Here is a 21,707-nt window from a genome sequence, read left to right as displayed (position 1 = left end):
CAGGTGGCCCTTTAGGTCCCCCATTAACGGGGATAATATACTCCTTTTCCCAAACCCTTCAACGGGAGAGGAGAAGAATTTGCTCGTTTATTGCTTGTTCTGCTCAAACCTGCCTCTCTCTCTCTCATCCTGCCTTTACTCTTTCTTCTTGCTTGCTTTTTCTCGTACTACGCGAACGCATTGAAGTTATTTTCTCTCTGAGAAGAAGTCTTCTCTTTCCTCATGGAAGAGTGTTGAACACTTTCCTGACATATCCCAACTTGGGCTTCTAGACAAGAGGAATTGGCCGGATCTTCCGTTGAGAGAGATCCTTTAAAACCCGCTTCTGTGTATATCCTATTTTTCTCCCCAAAGAACCACTTTGCTTCCAACTCTCTTGCTTCTTCTCTTCCATTCTCATCACCAGGTTGTTGCTGTTATTGATTACGACGCCTGAGGTTCGGGTGCTTACGGAAATTTCGATGATGGCTGCTACTTCACCAAATTTTAGGTAGAAAAGGAAGTGTCGACTCTCTCGTAGAAAGACTATTATGAATCCACCTGATATTTAGTTCAGTTGCGCAGTGAATGTAAAAGAAAAGCTTTCTATTTTTGAACGACTGTGTATACATATATATGATGTTTTTTTTCAGTAAATTTTTAATAATGAATGGATTTAATGGAAATATAGTCAATTATCTGAATTTTTTTTTTCTTATTTCGAACGAAATGCAACAATCCGAAATGGTGTTTTTATTTTCCTGCAGCTTTATTGCTAAGCATCTTTTGTATAATGATGAAGAACAGAACTGTACGGGCCGAGTACGACCAGGCTCTGTCGCTTACGCGATGTAAACTCATTGCCCTGAGGGCGTAGACCTGCAAGAGTTATAAGGAGAAAAAAATAATATAATTGTTTTCCTTATCATGGGATCTAGAGGACTCCTAGTCATTTATGTTGCATTAATGCATTAATGCAAAAAAAAAAAAAAAAACGCACATTTGCAAGTTCAGTAACTAAGAGTATCAGATTATACAAAGAGTTCTTGGCTACTGTTTTAGGATACCTAGAGGACCCTTTGACAATATGCTTTCAAATACGAGATTCAAAGTATTATGTACAAGTATAAATGTAGATTTTTTGCACAAAATTAATGAAAATAAATCCTGTGACTTAAAGGGTCCAGAGTCACGGGTCGTCCGAAGCGTTTTAGACCTGTTGGTGCTGTTCTTTGAGCTTTAGTGTAGGAGTTTATTTATTTCTAAATTATTTATGGGGGTGCTCTGATCATGATATCAAACACTGTGGATGCCGGAGCCCGCAAAACTTCTCCAACGCCACTGCGGCGATGCTTTCAGTGCTGTCAGTTGTATATACTGCAGCAAAATGTCTATTATTTTATACTCTATATATTTTTTTCTTTTCATGTTTTTATTATTTCTTAAATTCTTTCTTAAATTTCTTAAATTTCTTTAAATTTGACTCTATTTAAAATTTGGCTTTTTGTATAAGACACTTTTTTCAATATTGGGGATTTTTGATGGATTGGTTTTACGACCAAGCTCACTATATTTGCCGCACAAAAGCAAATACAATATCGAGGTTTTTTTTTAAACACAAATTTCTTGTAATAAAACTTCGATTTAGATTAACAAAAAATATGTTTCTATAAATTTATTTTAAAAGTAAAATTACTCTCACATCGATATATTTTCTCATTGAGAGAGAGAGAGAAGCTCTCCTAAAAATAAATAACTTCGATGGAATTTTTTTAAAATCAAGTAAGCTAAATATCCGAATCAATTGATTGGCCATAAAATAATCACTGTTTCAAATATGGCTGAAGTTACTCTTGAGAAAATTTTTCCTCTATGTTTTATTTATGTTGCGTTATTAGACTTAACGATATTTTTCTCCCATTTTCACGACATTTCGATGAATTTTTACCACTGTTTTTCGAATTTCTCAAGCCAGCTTCAGCAAAAACTATTGATTCTTGGTATTACTATATCAACTCTCAAGTACCCTACCTTATTTTCTTGGAAGAATCACGATTATTCGACAATCAAAGTGTTTTCTACTCAAGACAAATCGTATTAAGGATGATGAAATATGAATAATCTAAGAATCGGATACAATCACGCTGAGACAAGACTAGAAGTCAATCCAGTGTCGTAACACAGTAACTACTACAAGAATAAATTCATTGAATTGCAACGTGTAATGTTTCCGAAATAATGCTGTTATCCTCCCTCTTAAGCCATAAATCAAATACTTCAACTTTGTGGCGACCGGAAACTCTGTTTGATACAAGGTTTTTTTTTTTTCATTTTTCTTTCTTGTAACGTTTTGTGGTAAATTTCTGTAAGAAGACAAATGGAAGATGAAATATTGCCCAAAGCTCCACAATGACTTATACGCGTATGGGGTGATAGGGAGTGAAAACCCCCTTACCCTGTCTTACTCCCCGATCGATAAAGGGTTTAAGGAAGATATATTTGACAAAGAATATTCGTTTCCTTGCCCCAGCAACAGCATCCATTTTTAGTATTAAAAAAAATATATATATACAATAATAAAGGTATCCTGACTATCATTCTTCTTTGGATATCGCAATGATATATTGTGCGAGCAATTTTTTTTCCCTAATCTGAAATGTATTTGTAACCAACAAGTCTCGTAATTTATAGCTTGAAAAAATGCTATTACAGTGCCTGGTGTCTTAAACGATGCATGTAGGCTGCTGATAAATAAATAAAATAAGCGTTATAGAAAAGAATGCTTTTCATCAGTAGTTACTGGTTATAACTTTGACCTTGGCATATGACAACTACGTGGCCATTTTCATAGAGCTTTTCATTTCTTTAAAATTCATATTAGAAAGAAAATGTAACACAAAAATCTAAATTTTTTCTATTGTACGGCGTTTCAATTGTACATAAATATTTCCATCTAGTATCTAATTCTTGCTATTGGTTAGCCACTCTCTGTAGATTGGGGTTGGCTAATCTTAGGTTTTTTTGGGTAGTCATATTATAAGGAAAACTTTTTGGGCTGCATTGGGAGAGAAATGCTATTTTTGGGTAACATTGAGAAAAAGAAGCTGCGTGGTATTAGGAGAAAGATGTTTTTTGGGCCCCACTCGAAATGGAAGCGATGGCTGATGGAAGTTACTGCGTAACAAATTTTATCATTTCATAAACAAAATGAGACAAACTATTTCTCTTTATGCCAAATTGAAATTGAATCGGTGAGAAAAAGAACACAGAGTAGTCCGAAATTCTCAATCTAAAATGATCATGTTTTAAGTTTCAAAATTGTACTGTTTTTCTAATCATTTAAACTTGAAGACTGCCTGGAACCTATGAAGAGAGGCTGGAAAATCACTTCTCTCATACTCAATATTTAGATCTATATTTCTCGAAAATGTTCATAAAAAAACGTGAAATTTGGAATTTTACTCTTATTTTTCTCTTGTTTGGTGGCATTTGATCCGTCGACTTCGGGTTTGATGCCTCTGATATAGATGGTGGTGCATTTCGCTTGCTGTTCTATATTCTACATTATATGTAGCGTTATGAAACATAGTGTTACTCGTTTCCGATTCGATTACTGTACACAACGCTTTTCAAAAACAAAAACTAAATTAAACGCCAATCTATTGTTTCCCATCTCATTAGCACCAGGAATACCATCACGAATTGTTAGTTTTTTCCTGAGAATACTAAATGATAGAAATGAATAAAATCAGAAGCTTTTACGTACCGCTATTTGGAAAAATAAGTAGCATGTCATGTGTCAGTGTTTAAGATGCCAAGTGACCAACCTACTCTGAAAATAGGTGCCACCAAACTTTGTAAAGGGTGTCGCTCCGAGTCGATGACATTCATGTGCACCTACATATTCATTGGTAGAAATTGGAGCCGACTAATTGCCGAAATACCACCGCAATTTATACATTTGGAAGACCATTGGGCGAGGGAGCCAAAAGTTTGAGTCCACTGCAATTTGCTGCTCACTTTTCCTGCGGTACCAATGCTGGAACTCCTACCACAAATTATACTTCTGAATATTATTAAAAAAAATTGTTATTCTTATACAGCAGAGAGACTATTTTCCGATCTGTTTGTCATTGAATCTAATATAACTACTCCCCGATATCAAAACGACTATCACGTCAAGGCCCTTCATGTCAATTCAGTAAGATTTAAACCACTCCGTCTTTGAAGTTTAGCCGCTAATAATTAATTCATACGCAATATTCTACAACAAATTTCACCCACGTTACTTGTGACCTAAAAACACTAAAAAACAAAAAGACATTTCAGACCACCCATGTATCGATTCTATGCAAATCTCGTCTCCATAATCTCAAAATATATCACCATTGCATTAATATTAGAAAATCAATTTAGAGACATTTCTAATAACACCGTCTTTATCGTTATTTTCTTCAAAAACATTTCATTAAATTTTTTTTTCCTTGTTCCATAGTCAGAAATATTGAGAATCGAGTTCAAAGAAACCTCAAAAAATATTTCGTTCCAGTTTAGAACGTACCTCCTCTTGCCTTTTCTTCATATATATCCTATAGATAAACCCAATATACATTCACATTACATCTCACCTTTATGAATTCCAATTCGGTATTCAGTTTTGATGCAATTGCTTTCTGCAGGTTTTAATGCTAATCCGCCATTTATAAGCGGATGTTTCTTAGTAGAAAAATAAGAAAAAAAAATTATTTTCACATAAGCTGGGGAATGGAAAACTAAAACATGTATTATATAGCTTTAGTTTTATTTCCTAGTGGTTTGCTAATTTATATTGTGTGTTACACCACTTCTCGCTCCCTTCTTCTTCAGTAATTACCATTCAGCTTCTGTATCACTTAACGGCTTGACCTTTAATATTCACCTTAGTTCTTCTTAAGTGGCATACCAAAGAAACTGGATTGTCGGGTGCCTGCTTTACTACTCACTGGTGTTTTTTCTTTTCTATTTGCGGACGTGTTTACACGTCACTATCTTAAGGCGTCAGTAGAACGTTTGTTCTGCATTTTATAAGGCTTTTCCCCTTTTCTTTTAAATATCCAATCTTCTTACCTTTTGAGTTTTCTTATCAGCAGCTGGTGCCACGGGCGGAATTATAGAATGGAGAAAAGGTCGACGTCCTGATACTTATTATTATTATTTTCTTTGATCCACCATCTTTATAAATGTTTGCAATAAATAGTTTTCTTTATATTTATTCCCTCTCAACTTGATACATTAAAAAAAAAAAAAAATAGTAATGTATATGCACACGCAAGTTGTGGCAGCTTGATATTTTACTGATGAGGTTTTATTATGAGATGTTTCTTACGAAATGGTGGAAGCTTAAGAATCATTTATTTAGATTGGGAAGAAGGTCTATTTTTGGTTTCTGTAACGAGGAGGAGAAAGTTGGCTATTTTCTTAGTATCAGGACGCTGCTGTCATTATAACTGAATATATATATATATATATATATATATATATATACGCACGTGGTAATTATTTCGCAATTATTTTGTGATTAACAACTTGGAGGGGAAGCAGAGAAAAAAAGTAGTGAAATCATTTTGAGTTGTACTAAACGGCGATAAATTAAACGGTGATCATTAAGTTAAATGACTATTATTTAACTATTAAATACTATTAATTTTCTTTTCTTTTCTGGAACGTTGATGTCTTAAGAGAGTTCGGAGAGTCGTTGTTGGCCGACATCTGCCGCACTACTGGTTTTAATGTTTATTATCATTGATGGTAGAGACGTATTTATTTTTCGTTGGAGTGTCGTCGGATTGATGACTTTTCTACAAGTGCTATAGAGATACTTCATAGAATACAGTGGAACTTCCATAATCAGCCACCTTTATTCCGCGACCAACTTACCTTCGCGGCAAGTTTTTTTGTTGTTTCTTTTCGGAATGGACAATATAGGATCCATAGGCGTAACATTAAAAACCCCTATTCCGCGGCCGCCTCTGTAAGCGGTCAGCAGAGGCTTCCTTATAGGTAAGAGTTGAAAAAAAACAACTAAAAACCCCAAGTTTTTGTGCCTTTTTTTCCCAAATGCATTAAGAGCTGATAGTTCTCTTTGTATATATAAGCTTTTTTTTTACCTTATAATCTTTATACATTGGAACATTATAATTGGAACAATTAGATTTTCTGTGCATGTGCGACACTATCAGTTTTAACACATTTGCAAACAGGTTGACAAAGGCTAAGGTTAAACTGTTGCTTCCAGCTGATAGGGCAATTTACAAATTTTCTCCCCTGTTGCATCAGTCCGAGGTTGTGTGCGGTTCTACCCCTATTAACAGAGTAAACAAGAAAAATAACCTATGATCTTTACTGAATAGGTTGATTATGTGGAAGTTCTGACTTTGTGGATACTTTCTTCACTTTTTAGCACGTAGTTATCCACTATTTATATGAATTTTATATTACTCTAGTTTATTATTTTCCATTTATCTAAGAAAAACCTTAATCAAACATCCAAAATACCTAAGAAACCCTGTGATATACTATTAGCTAATACCTACACGTGGTGTCCGGACTAAAGGTACCGAAATGTAATAGGATACCTTACTTTTGGATACCTTTAGGATACTCTAATACTGCCAAACCACACATGCATCTCGTCCATGTTTTCGATGGAGTTTCTAACTTAAGAGTACATGTTGCAATATGTGAGTATGTGTTGTGAACATAACGTGAAGTTCGTTTCTTTTGAATGCATGTTATGTTTAAATTAGTGATTCCATCTGCCTTCCGACGATGGACGCATGCGACTCGGCAGGTTGAATTTTCTTTGTTGTCATGCGTGAGTTTTTAGTTGTAGGCCTGTGGGGCCGTTCAAGTATTACGTCATGATCGATGGGGAGGGGGTTTTCCGATTTGCTGACTTTTGATGACAGGGGGGGGGGGTTGGATAATGCTTACGTCATCAACCACCCTTTATGAAAATATCAGTTAGGATTCAGAGGGGCAGAGCTGATGACGGAATTTTGCTGACAAGGGGGGGGGGGGAGGGTGTCAAAAATGACTAAAAATTTGCGTACGTAATACTTGAACGGCCCGTGATTGCTCTCTGTGGAGAGACTTTTTTTAAATGGGACATCAGAACACAAATGGATTATTTTGAGAGAACGTCACGCATGCGCACTGACGACTGGTGCTCATAGGCGGGGGGGATAGACTTGAATGTCTGGAGGGAGAGCACGATGATTGCTTGAGAGAGGGGGGGTCGTAATGATGTCACTTCATATATACGCAAATACATTCGATTAGTCAGCTTTACCTTTGACGATGGAGGGGGGGGGAGGATTTCCCACCCCATGCCCCCCCCCCTCCTTCGTATCTTCGCCCATGCTGGGGCTTTTAAGATATGTGTGTGTGAATGTGTTTGCGATTTTTTTTTTCCTTTTCCTTATTGCCAACTTCAGCCGTGGTCGGCTGAAGTTTTTTTCCTTTTCTGTTCCAACAAAAAGGCGGGAATGTGAGCTGTTATATCATCAGCCTAGTCTCTGTACAGAGATAAATCAGGCCCACAGCATTTAAAAAATTAAGGTACTATAGAGGCTGGCCAAAAATAAACTGTCGAGTTGTTTGCATTCCGAATTCGGAAGACAGCTCGCCTTAAACACAAAAAAAACTTCAATTTAGGTCATAGTTTCCCAACCTTTCTTGTCCCATCGCCCCCCTTCTTCAGAAATTTTTTTCTCCCACCGCCCCTCAACGCAATCCAACCCATAGGATCCTATGCTATACCAGCAGCTTCTGCCGCCCCCTTGGAACATTCCATCGCCCCCCAGGGGGCATTAACGCCCACGTTGGGAATCACTGATTTAGGTACATAACGCATAATCGGCACATTCCGACAGACACCAAACTCATTAGAAGTCTCTCGGAAGAATGCTACGAGGTGCATGAGTGGTTCTACAGTAGTATCATATGGACGCCACTGCGTAAGTTTCGGTTGAATTTAAATCGGTGATGCATTTTAAATGTCATTGTTCACTATTTGAGTGAAATGCGATGCCTCCCATATAATATTTGACATAACAGCGGATATCTGCAGAAGTTGATTCAATAACACTTCTCAAATGCTATTAACACTTGACAAAAGATCAAAGATTTTGACATCTGTGAAGTCTCTATAGGTACTCACATTGAACTTAATTGAGCTGTAAATAAACTCTTGAGGAGAGTTGCTCTCTTCAGTTCAACTTTAATATACAACTGAGCATGGGTGGTTCTCTCACTATAAACCGTTAATTTGGATACCTTTAGTCCAGTCACCATGTATGTCCCCTCCAATCAGTGCTTATGAAACACGTCCTGAGGTCTTTAGCAATCTTATGCTAACCCCTGAGTTTCCGACTACAACATTTTGAAAAAAAAAAAAAATTACTGTGGTTAGTTATTAAGTCATCGCTGTTTTTTGTCATTGCAAATCCTCCTTTGGTAATAATAGCATGAAACACGTGTCTGGCACAAAGTAAATGAGCATCATACTTGCATAATACATATTGCTACAAACTCTGTTTCCAGATAGTTTCAGTATTCAAACTCGTAACTATACTTAATATGCGTATTATATGCATATAGTGTATTTAAACAAGATCTAAATGGCATTTCAGTTAACGATCATGTTACAGGAACGCTCAATTATATGAACGATATACGTATGCGCATATTTGTACATACGTTCCTGGATAAACTCGTATGGTAGTTGGGCAGTAATTCGGTTAACATTTCGGTGGTTGCTGGAGTTGAATCAAGTATCGTGAATACGAGAAACATCTGGAATGAGACAGATAAGGGTCCGACTATTTCCGAAAGCCTTATCCGCCACGTATAGCTATTTCGTCAGAAATGTAGAGAGAGAGAAATGGGGAGCTGTGCCACTTCATCTCTCTTTCCTGCTCTGCCCTTCCAGTGCGTTCATTAATCCAGGACATAATGGACGATGGTCGAGTGGCCGTGGTCAGTGGGTCACGTTTTGCATTCCACCGGAAGGTCGTCTCCATCCGTTAGCCTGGCATTTGCTGCTGCAACTGGACGGGAGGGTGAATGCGCGTCTATTCATTCATCAGCAATCCCCTGGCTTTCAAAACCACTCCCAAATCCGATTGCAACTCACTCACTCTCTATGTGCATGTGTGTGCTTGCTTGGGATTTCTCATCCCGCTGCTGCTGTTCACGTGTTTGTTAATTAGTTGACGAGTGAAAGGAAGAGATTTCGCGACTCCAGATTCCTTTGACTGGCAGGTTCTTCTCCTACGAGCGTTTATTACTGTAATTGGGACTTTCCCAACTAACGATGGCGTCGCAGTAGCGCATTTTGATGTATTCGGTGCCCCTGGACTGGACACATTCCGTCTCTTGATGCATTGACGTAAAACTGTCGGACAACTACAAAAGCATTATTTCCAAGCATGAATCACTCATTTAGGTTATATTTTAATAAAGTTATTTGTAGCACATTCCAGGTATTTTCTGCAAGTTTCTCATACGAATATATCACTCATTCCTTGATTAGCCTGCATTTATATATAAGGGTTGGCGTTTTTAGTAATGGAAACTATTTATTGGACACTCAGAGTATGTGGTTTTAGCTCGAACTACATGGATCTATATTTTAGATTATGGAAGAACTTATAGACAAACAACTGTCTATAAACAATGTTCCGCGATTGCCCACAGACAGTCGAGTAACAAATTTGGCGTTCTGCGATTTCTCGCAGACCGAAGTCGCAGGTCTATGGTATCCTATCTCGCATGGATGCCGAGGTGTAGCTGTGAGTGCGTAATATAGGCAATAGATCAGTGTTTCCCAAAGTGGGCAATATCGCCCCCTGGTGGGCGATGGAATGGTCCGGGGGGGGGAATAGAAGCTAAAAATATAACATAGGATCCTATGGGTGCGCTTGAGTTGAGGGACGATGAGAAAATAAAATTTCTGAAGAAGTGGGGTGATGTGGAACAAAAAGTTTGGGAAACTATGCGATAGACCATCTTGTGAAGGTCCGGGTGGCGTGGTGGTAAGATGCTCGTCTACCATCGTGAAGGTTGCTGTCGCGGTCCTGGATTCGAACCCGAAGGAGGATATATATATAAGATATTTTCCCCTAACGAACTCAAGTCGACCACCAATAGACAGCGTCTTCATTTCCAACCCATCGCATTAATAGCATTAAATTGCAATACAGTGATATGGCCAGAGTTGGTGTTTGGTGAAGTAGACCATCTTACGATTATTCCCGTCTGTCCTTATGCAGTACAGTCACATGATTTTGTCTATAAGTGCGAACTTGGCTTTATAGGAGTGGTGATCGTAAGCATGAGAAATGTCTGCTGTTCCTGAAACAAATGTCACGAAATGGTTCCTTCATCTTAGATCAGTGATTCTCAAACTTTTGTCTGCCGCGGCTCTATTGCAGTTGAGGACGTATTCGTGGCTCCCCAGAATAGTCTAATACAAATTACTGTTTCATGAGCAGCCACACATTAATAATAGCAGTTGACTCGCACAATGGTTGGTGACCCCCCCAAATAGCCACGGCACACACTTTGAGAACCACAGTCTTAGATAAAGTATTAGAGTAGATATTATGATGGCTTTCAATATCCTTCGGAAGTTTTGAAGTCACAAAGACTTGAATAGAAGAGGATGGTAGAGGACTTTTCACCGCCCAGTAATTCAACAAATCATCCATAGCTTGTGATGCATGCATTCAAATATTCTTTACCGTTCTTCCGTGGAGTTTTTTACCCATCTTGTTACCATTTCGTAAAATAATGCAGATACCCAGCCAGCTTCCAAGTCAAAAGTTCCCAAAGTGTGCATCGAGGCTCCAAGAGACCTACAATCTCACCAACTTCTGTCAGGGAAGTTGCACGAATTGATTTCAGTGATTTGAAATGATTCTTTTCTAGACTATTCTGGGGAGCCATAAACGATATAATACCAAGCGATTCACGAGTGGAAAAAGTTTCAGAATCAATGTTCTGGGTCCTCGATGACATTGCGACACAGTACGACCTATGCACGTTCAATTTTTTTCTCTGACTCCACTATTTCTGTTTCGAAACTGTTAATGCTTTTTATATCACTCGTTCAAATAACATATGTTCTCGTCATTGCGAATTGTCATGAAGTTTATTTGCTCTGACGTCAAACCATAAGAGAACACTTTATAATTGTGAACTAAGATATGGTTCTTATGGTCCCAGAAGGGGCAGATCTCGCCTCCATCTGCCTAGCTCCATTGCATGGTATTTCTATAAAATTTCCTGGCCACTATTGAGAGAAAATATAGCGTTTTTACTCTGTTAAGGCCCCATGATAAAAATATTTTAAATTCCCGTATTGATGGAAACGCTGTTTCAACCTCCCACCTGGGAAAATAAAAGGTATTACAAAATAATAAGATAATACATCAAATGTTTTGTCGATAAATAAACCTGCCAATATTAAAACCCCTTATCTCTCTGGAGCTCATTGTACGTTAATCCGCTTTCTTGTTTACATACTTTGTAGAGTCAACTGCGGAAGTTCGTGGAATAGCTAGGAAGTGAATGTACAGGTTGGGCCTTTCATTCTTCTTTTATCAAGGTTGGGATAAGAGAGAGAGAGAGAGAGAAAAAAAAAATTGATGGAGTAAAGAGTTGGGTCATGTTACCGGTGTCTAGAACTCGACCAAAGCTACACAATCGAGTGAAAATCACCGCTCTTAAGAGCATTATTATTTTTTATTTTATTTTTCAGCTTTTATCCTTTCGTAATCGGCGCTTAAGGTTAAGAAGAAGACGTGGAAAAAATAAAAATAAAAAAGGTAAAAAAGGCCACAACCTGAAAGAAAGTTTAAACCTCTAATGGTCGCTCTTTAGATAAGGCACTTCAAATGCTGGACCCGACTTGTTTGATGAGGACAAGCGGTTATTTATCTGTCTTCGAGTGGGTAAACAACCGGAGAATTTAAGGAACTGACGACTGTCTCGAGGGCTAAACGAGACTTTACCTTCTACTTTTTTTATTTCTTCACTCTTAAGAGAATGAATGACATGTGGCTTGGTCATGGCTTCCCTCAAGGCGAGATAAGCTACTACGTGGCTTAACAATAGAATCGCGGAGCTTACGGGAATTTTTAAAATACGTAAATTATTTTAACTTTTTTTTTTTTAAATTGTATTTCGCAAAATATATGGCTGTAAACACGATTGGAACGAGTTTTACAACGAAAATTTATTCAAATACACGTAAACTTAAAATGTGTGATAATTGTATAGCGTCCGTTCTGTATCGAATTAACTCTGCATGGTATTTGAATACATGACAAATACATGAACAAAAGACCCATTATATCAATTTATTTTCTAAACGTTTTTAGTATTTTAGAAAGTGCCGTCGGCCCCTCTTAATCGGATAAAGAGATACTCCGCCTAAACGGATGAAATCGTACTGCACCAAAATTTTTCCCATAGATGGATACAATATTCAAGTTTCCAGCGTAATATGATAATTTCAACGACTTTCCCCGCTTAATCGAATATTTTGCATCACACGTCAACCACTATACACATAATGTTTTATCGAATGGAACCATTTAGAATTCATGGAAAATATGTTACTAACTCTACTAGTTGAAATTCAGCTTAATCAATTTGTATATATTTTTATACAAAACATATTCATAAACAATGTTTTAGAAATTTTCGTGCTTTTAGAAATAAACATTAGTGTAGGCAACGCAAGCATGCAAAATCTGTTATTAAAATCATAAGCTCAGTGACGAAAAAAATGCGGTAAAATATAAAATTTATCTACTAATAATTTTATTAAGACTTTAAACTATATTTCAACATTTTTATTCCAAAAATACACTAAATCCTCGTAAATAGGAAGTAATGTTTCAAGATCTCGAAGAAAAAACCTATAGAATCCGATTCGAAAATCCCATGTACTTGTCTTAGTGTGTATACAGTATATAAACCCGCTCGCGTTATATTTTATTTAGTTCTTTATTCGAACTAAAAATAAATAAATAAAATAAAATACATCAAACCTAAACTTTATATCTAAGGTACAGTTTTACTATCTTCAACGTCAGTCGGTGGTTTTCTGCACTCCCTATACCTCCTTAACGTCATCTCTACCAGTGAATAGTTTCTGTTTCTACGTTTATGTCAGCAGTTTTTGACAGGCCAGAGGGGGTTTTCGAGACTTTTAAATAGAAAAATACATGGGGAAAAAAATATGTGAGATTCTTTTTAAGGTGGAAAAGAGAAAGGTTCTGGTTTTTGAAATGAATGGAGAGGAAAGTAAAAAAAAAAAGGAATAGGAATAACTGTCCTCCCCAACTGTCTCGCAGCCTGTTTGATTTCCGAAAGAAAAACCTTTGCTGTCACACTATTCGCCTCCGCCGTTGACATATGAGGTGAAGCGCAGGAGCATTTCCGAAAAGTTACTACATTGCTAGTAGTGCGTAGTTCTTCTTTGAAAAGTTTTCTTGGTAACTCCTTAAAACAAGTAACTTTCTCGTAACTTGACCATTTGTTTATTTTTTCCTTTGGAAATCTTTAGTCACCGGTGATGCATTGCCGACGGCGTGAAAATGTATTGCCTCTCGGTCCGTGCCTATGCATGGACACCTCAAAATTATTGGTTCTCATTTTGCTTCTGGAAGGAACCGAAGGTTTTTCAAGGTAGAAGCATTATAATCAAATTTTTGAGAAAAGTGGAAGGCCTCTCTCCGACTGTAGGCTCAGCTGATAGCCTCTTCATCGTGTCTATTGCCGATTCGAAAACATTAGTACGCTAAGCAAAAATGATTTTAATATGGTATTATACAAAATACTTTAAATTTTCTGGCGCTCTTGTTGGGCTAGAAAAATACTGTGGATCCAGTAAAATCAGGTTGGACGGTGGGAGAGAACCATGTCCTTATCAGATATAATATTCTTATGGTTGCATAAAGTAAGTCCAACGATTGGTAAATATTGCTAAGCTTTTGGGCATTATATGTAACTGCTGAATCACAAATGCCTTTTCTTATATTTTTGATAAAAAGAGTTCAGTATTACATGATTTATTTCTTTTAAATTATATAATATAATAATTTTCCCATCAAGCACAGATGTTCTGTAAATTCGTAAATAGTTTAAAAACTTATAAAAATTAAAAAAAATTTAATATATTCGAACAAAATTTACAAAAACGTTATTTTTATATAGTAGAATTTTTTTAGTACATAAAAATGGTTACCATTTTAGGCAATAGGGGACACTGCATGAAAGTATGTAAAGAGTGATAGGACCCGAATCTCTTCTACATCCGAAACATTCGCAAAGCCTTAGCTCATGATTCGTGGCTGAGGTAAAACGATATCACCAATAGGGCTTTATCCATTATTGTCAACTTCACAATGAAAACCTTATGTAAACACCAGGTACAGGAAAATTCAGAAATGAGCTGCTAATCGTATATCCTGAATTTTATAGGACTCTGATTTGTATATTCATAGTGATTTGCTTTCTCGCATGAGCTGTCTATCAACAAAAATTTTAACAAGATTGTTTCTGTACAAAAAATAATCCCCCTCCGAGAGAAAACGATTTTTGCAATCCTCATTCGAATAGTATACCAATCGCTTGAATTTTTAGACTATTTATGAATTTATGGGACACCCTGTATAATGTATGTCTCGAGTATCTCGTGCGTGCTTCGATGCTTTCCCAGAGAGGCACTGGCCATAGTTTAACAAAGTTTATAACAAATGAAAAACAACAAAAAATGAGTAAAATCAAAATGAAAAATACTGCGAAAAATTTCTTTTCTGTCTTTTTCTTATTTTCTTACATCGTTAAATTATAATATTAAAGAAAAATAATAATAATGCAAAATTACTTTTGTGATACTTAACCCAAATGTTGCATCACATCGATTGCTGGATACTATTAGATAACCTGAGCTCACAATTTATGTGTAGCGTCTGCATTAGCTGATATTTTTTTAATACTTCATTTTCCTTACATTATGTTCTTTGTGTATTTTGCAATTACGAAATGAAATATTTCTATCTATATCAAAACGCAGTTGCTTTAGCACTTAAAATTAATCTATCAGTTTTATTTCCATTTTATTACCTTTTTCATGCAATATCGTGATACTTAAGATTTTCTGTTTTGTTTCAGCGGTCCTCATCAGCCAGCAATGCTAGCCGGACAGCATGGCGGTGAGGACTTCAGTCCGTACTGGGACAACAACAACAACGACGCGTCGTCGCTGGACGAGTTCGAGTTCTGCGACTGTCCCGGGCCGCCGCCCCCACCGAAGTTCGTAATCCCACCGCCCCCTCCGTCCCCCTCTTCACCTCTGTGCCAAGCGGCCCACTCAGGCCCGCATACCGACAGCAACGGCAACCAACAGCTTCCACCCGTGATCCAATTCTGCAGCCTCGAGCCCGTGGGTGCCGAATTCACTCAGGTGGCATTCCCATCTCTGCCCATCATAGCCGTGTGCTCTTCCATAGTCCTGGTCGCAGTGCTGGTCGCTTCGTTCCTCCTATGGAAGTAAGTGCGTCTCTTTTCGATCATTTATTTATTTGCTTATCTACTCCTCCCGTACGGACGAGCTGAGGTTTACAACTCGATGCCGATGTCTCCAATCGAAACGACTAATGTAATCAGTGCTAATTAATTGACCAGAATTGATTCCGATTCGTCACTGAGACTATTTTTAGTGAATGTCGGGAACACTTTGCTTTCATTTGGTGACTTGAAAGTATTGTTTGGAGTGGACGTTTCTGTTCAATACCCATTTAATCGATTTATATTTATCATTGAGATTTCCGACAACGATGGGAAAAAACAGGGGTTTCAGCTGTGACCCAAAATTAACAACGCGACGACGATCTCAACTTCACTTTAAAAAATATTATTAAATATACCTGATTGAAAAAAAAAAGTAAAGTTTTTGAAATCAGTGAAAAAATAATGAATGCCGTGTTAACAGTTGGACTGAGATCATGGCTCTGAATCAAACAAGGAAAGCTCACATGATTGAACACTTTTATTAGTTTTTTACAATTTATTTATTTTATAAATTCTAGGTTTTCATTAATTCTGGAATTATTTCTCTCATTAATTCTGGAATTATTTCTCTCATTAATTCTGGAATTATTTCTCTCATTAATTCTGGAATTATTTCTCTCATTAATTTCCAACTATATGTATAACATTAAATACTTTATGGAAATTATTCAATGTTGTAACGAATCTATTTTCCCAGTATGGATATTTTTACTAACTCTCTGTGGCCTTACAGCACCTAATGCGTTTTGTTTGTTTATACGTTGTTAAAAGAAGTTGAGAAGAGAAAATCTATCTTCCAAGAGAAGAGAACGTGAGTTGGAATGTGGCTTCCATTCTGTACGGTTGTCTGTTTTGAGTGTGCTTCGAAATAAAGTCTTCTTCGTTAAGCTCCGTAGTTTCGTGTATCAATTGGACATCCCTCCTATATCAAGTGATTGGGGATATTCCGCCACCTCACGGAAAAGAGACGCACCTCCGACTCGACGTCCCCTTATAAAACTGGCGCCCAACGTCGTGGCTCGAACTCAAGGCAGTACGAAACGGACATTCGAAATCAACTGTGAGGTTCCTGATAGCTCCTAAAATCGAAATGGCGTACTTGGCCAAAGGTAAGAAACGTGATTTGATCCTACTCGCTCTAGAATTAGGAGAGGAAGTTCCGAATGATTCGCGTGTAGTAGATCTCAAGCACATAATAACAAAGTCCTCCGGTTATGAGGAAGAATTCGTGAAATCCCTGCTGGCTACTATTATCGGAGAAAGAGAGGGAGAAGAAGAACGAGCTAGAATAGCTGAGGAAAGAGCTAGAATAGCTGAGGAAAGAGCTAGAATCGACGAAGAAAAGGAACAATCTAGGATCGCCGAAGAAAAGGAACAATCTAGGATCGCCGAAGAAAAGGAACGAGAACGTTCGTTTGAACTTGAAAAGATGCGGTTGCAGCTTGAGTTTCAACGACTCTCGCAACCGGCAGAAGAGCCATCCGTCGCTCTCATCGATCAGCCCAAGTTCGACGTGAAGAGGTTGATCCCGAATTTCAATCCGAGTGAAGATGATATGTCGCTATTCCTAAAGTTGTTTGAAAGACAGCTAAAATTCTTGAAAGTGGAGAAGGTGAACTGGGTTGCGTATCTGCTGGGAGTGTTGCCGAATGAAGTTGCTAAGCTCATTGCTCGAGAACCTGAAGATAAGGCCCATGATTACGACCACATCCGGGAGGTTCTCTTACGCCGTTTCAAGCTGAGTGCGGAAAGGTTCCGGCAGCTCTTCTCTACGCACAGAAAATCACCTGGAATTACCTGGAAGGACTATCACTTTGAGATCCAAAGTTATTTCGAAGGCTGGCTGTCCGAACTGAACATTAGCAACTTTGACGAGCTGAAAGATCTGATGATTTCGGATCAGATGAAGAAGAGGATTCCACCCGAAGTAAAAGAACATTTTCTGGATGTTTGGAGTGAGTGGACTACCCCTGATGAAATCGTGGAGAAGCTTGATGCTTATGATAACCTTCGAAACAAAAAGAGCGAGATCCAATATGAGAGGAAGAAGTTGCAGTCAAAGCAACATGAACCCCCTAGGTCCCCAATGCGACAAAGAGACTTTCATTCTAATCAACGTGCGAATCCGGAATCGGAAGATGCAGGACGTCATCCTGTCTTAAGATGTTATGGTTGTGGGGAACCTGGTGTTACCAAGTCCCGATGCCGAACGTGTAATCCTCCAACGGATAGACCAGGACCCAGTGTCAACGCTTTGGACTTATACAGTTTATCATCCCATCCTAATATGGAATCGAAAGATGCCAGTAGCAGTCATATCCTAAGATGTTACGGATGCGGAGAACCTGGTGTCGTTAAGTCCCGATGTCGAACGTGCAATCCTGCTACGAACACCCCAGAAGTTAGTGTCGACGCCTTGGCTTTTTACAGTTTCTCAACTGAGAGACGTCAAAGAAATGCTATCGAAGTCATGATCTGTCATAAGCGTGGAGCAGTGTGTGCTGACACGGGTGCCACACATTCAGTGGCAGGGGAGAAGCTATACCATCTCCTACAAGAACATGGCTTGCCCTTTTCCCGCAAGACTATCGTTATGAGACTAGCCGATGGATATGCTCGTAGAGCCGAAGTCCTAACAACGACTGTGGACATCAACGTCCAAGGTAAAATGGTTCCCACCGAGTTGATGGTGCTTCCACACGCCAGAGAAAACCGAACCCTTCTCGGTATGGACTTTCTCGGAGATGCCGGGATCGTCCTGGACGTTCAGCAAGGAAAGTGGTACTTCTCTGAAGCTCCTGAGACGCGATATCCGTTCATCGAGAGCCCATCGGAAAACAGTGCACTCCTGCTGGCACTACCTGCTGAATCACCCTCATATCGACTTCGTGAAGATGAAGGTACCCACCTCACCCATCAGCAACGGGAAGTCCTTGATTCTCTCCTTGAAAAGTATCAGAGATGTTTCAAACCAGGGGGAGAACCGACCCCTTTCATCGAACACCGCATCAACACTGGTGACCATATGCCCGTAGCTGTTCCTCCATACAGAATGAATCCCACCAAAAAAGAGATTCTGAAACAAGAAATCGACAAGCTCTTGGCTGAAGGGATAATTGAGGAATGCGAATCCCCATATGCGTCCCCCGTGGTACTCATCCCCAAGCCTAATGGTACAATTCGCTTGTGCGTCGACTACAGGAAACTCAATGCCATCACCGTTGCTGACTCTTATCCTCTTCCACGAATGGACGACCTGCTCCATGAGGCTCGACCTAAATCCTTCATGACAACTATTGACCTCCGATCAGGTTATCACCAGGTGAAGATGCATCCCGCTGACCAAGACAAAACGGCTTTTGTGTGTCCTTTTGGTACTTACCGATATCTACGAATGCCGTTTGGGTTGCGAAATGCTCCTGCCACCTTCCAGAGGCTAATAGACCGATTCAGAAGTGGACTTGGAGACATTCTTACTCTCACTTATCTTGATGACATCATAATCTTGTCAGATACCTTTGAGCAACACTGTGCAGATCTACAAGCTGTTTTTGAAAGGCTCCTTGTCTTCAAACTTCATGCGAACAGAGAGAAATGTCAGTTCGCGTGCTCTCGTGTAAAATATCTAGGATTTTGGATTACTTCTGAGGGTATCGAAGTAGATCCCGACAAGGTCTCTTCAATTCAAAAAATCCCCCCACCAAGGAACATCAAGGAGCTACAATCCTTCCTTCAGACATGCTCCTGGTTCCGTAGATACATACGGGATTTTGCCGAAATTTCTCGTCCACTCAGTGATCTGACAAAGAAGAAGGTTCAGTGGCATTGGGAAACCCTCCAGCAACAGGCCTTCGAGACCCTTAAAAAGAGGCTGACCAGCCCTCCTGTGTTGAAACAGGCTGATGGAACCATACCATATATTATTCGCACTGATGCAAGCAACTATGCCCTTGGAGCTGTGTTACTCCAAAGCCAAGGGCCGGATGAACACCCTATTGAGTATGCTAGCAGACTTCTCACAGCAGCGGAACAAAACTATTCTACGACGGAGAGGGAGGCTCTTGCTGTAGTCTGGGCCTTAAAGAAATTTCGTGGCTATGTTGAAGGAGCGGAAATAACGGTAGCGTCCGACCATCAACCATTGAAGTGGCTTCTCAATCTCAAATCGCCATCGGGAAGACTTGCAAGGTGGGCGCTGGAATTACAATCTTTCAACCTGAAAGTACAGTATATACCTGGAAAAGTGAATAGTATAGCTGATATGTTGTCACGCCCAGTCTGTGCTGAAGTGAATTCTCGCGAAGTTTTGAATATATTTGTGGCTGACCTACCAGCAAGAACTCCTAGAACTATTCGAGAGTCCCAACTTGGCGACGAAGATTTGAGGAAAATTATTCAAAGCTTTGAATCTACCCGGAAAACTGAAGATTACGCGAACTGGACAGAACGTGGATTCGTGTTGAACCAAGGAGTGCTTTACAGATATGCCCCAGATGCCGACTCAGAAGAGGCCCAATTGGTCATACCGAACAACGAGCGTGAATCCATACTTCGGTATCACCATGATGATCCAGCAGCTGGACACTATGGGGAAGAAGGAACTTATCATAGGATTGCAAAGCGCTACTACTGGACTGGCATGCGAAGATACATCGCTGACTATGTGAAGAACTGTCCTGAATGTGCCCGTTACAAAGCAACGAATCAGAAGCCGGCTGGACTACTTCGAACTCCCGTGTATTCTCAGCGCTTTGAGATCATCTCTATTGACTTGTTTGGACCATTACCCAAGACCGAAACCGGTAAACAGTGGATCTTCATTGTCGAAGATTGTGCCACTAAATGGGTTGAATTGTTTGCCCTCGACCGAGCTACTGCTCGTGAGTGTGCCTCCGTCCTGATCGAAGAAGTGTTCATGCGGTATGGGATACCACGGCGGATTATAAGTGACAATGGACCGCAATTCGTTAGCTCGGTTCTACAACAAGTGTGCTACACGTTAAAGATAGACCACAACATTAACCCAGTATACTTTCCTCAAGCTAACCCGGTGGAGAGGAAGAATCGAGATTTGAAGCCTCGACTAGCAATTCTTGTTGGGGATACACACGATAACTGGGACTCCAAACTCCCAGTCATTCGCTTTGCCATGAACACTGCCAAATGTGACTCTACTGGTTGTACCGCTGCGTTTTTACAATTTGGACGAGAAATGAGGACCGTGGACGACGTAGTTCAAGATTTGCGGACGGTGGTGGGAAGTGACAACTTCGTATCTGAAATCACTCCTTACTTGAAGCGTTTCGCATCGATTACAAACTATGTAAGGGATCGGGTCGAGATGAAGCAAGACCAGCGCAAGAAATATTATGATCAGAATCGTCGTCAACTGTTTCTCGACCCTGGTGACAAAGTATGGGTATCTTTGCATTCCGTCAGCAATGCTAAGAAAAAGTTAACCTCCAAATTCATGCCGAAGAGAGATGGCCCTTATCTCATTTTGACGCAGAAATCTCCTACATCGTATGTGGTTTCAAGTCTAGAAAAGCCCACCGAACCTATCGGAACCTACCATATATCGGCCTTGACACCTTTCCGAGGCTCTGAGACTACGCCAGTGGCCCCTCTGAAACCAAGAGGCCGTCCACCCAAAATGACAGCTAACCCTAGTCGACGTCCTCAGAACCGGTGTGACTCGAGGACTGAACTTCGACCTGAGACAAGAGTGTCAGCAGTTGCCCGGAGCTTCCCGTTCTGTTCGTCGGAAACTACTCCCAAAGGAAAGATGGCTGTTACTGGCTCCTCGCCGAGACGTCGTCGGAGCCAGAGGGGGAGATTGTAACGAATCTATTTTCCCAGTATGGATATTTTTACTAACTCTCTGTGGCCTTACAGCACCTAATGCGTTTTGTTTGTTTATACGTTGTTAAAAGAAGTTGAGAAGAGAAAATCTATCTTCCAAGAGAAGAGAACGTGAGTTGGAATGTGGCTTCCATTCTGTACGGTTGTCTGTTTTGAGTGTGCTTCGAAATAAAGTCTTCTTCGTTAAGCTCCGTAGTTTCGTGTATCAATTGGACATCCCTCCTATATCAAGTGATTGG

General features: G+C 39.4%; 1 protein-coding gene across 1 annotated transcript in view; it reads left to right on the top strand.

Annotated features, from left to right (window-relative positions):
* LOC149078748 (uncharacterized) overlaps window positions 1-21,707 on the top strand; it is a 211,092-nt gene that overhangs the window by 105,790 nt on the left and 83,595 nt on the right. The window contains exon 2 of the mRNA XM_089240848.1: window positions 15,208-15,585. Within this exon, the coding sequence (XP_089096974.1) occupies window positions 15,227-15,585 (359 nt within the window). The 5' untranslated portion in view covers window positions 15,208-15,226. The remainder of the gene's footprint in view (window positions 1-15,207; window positions 15,586-21,707) is intronic.

Source organism: Pholcus phalangioides, unplaced genomic scaffold (genome assembly GCF_987345545.1).
Source record: "Pholcus phalangioides strain wild (caught in Gottingen) unplaced genomic scaffold, Ppha-v1.0 ptg000013l_1, whole genome shotgun sequence".
In the NCBI taxonomy this organism is placed as follows: domain Eukaryota; kingdom Metazoa; phylum Arthropoda; class Arachnida; order Araneae; family Pholcidae; genus Pholcus; species Pholcus phalangioides.
Note: the sequence above shows the minus strand (reverse complement) of the source record. Positions and strands in the feature narration are given on the sequence as shown.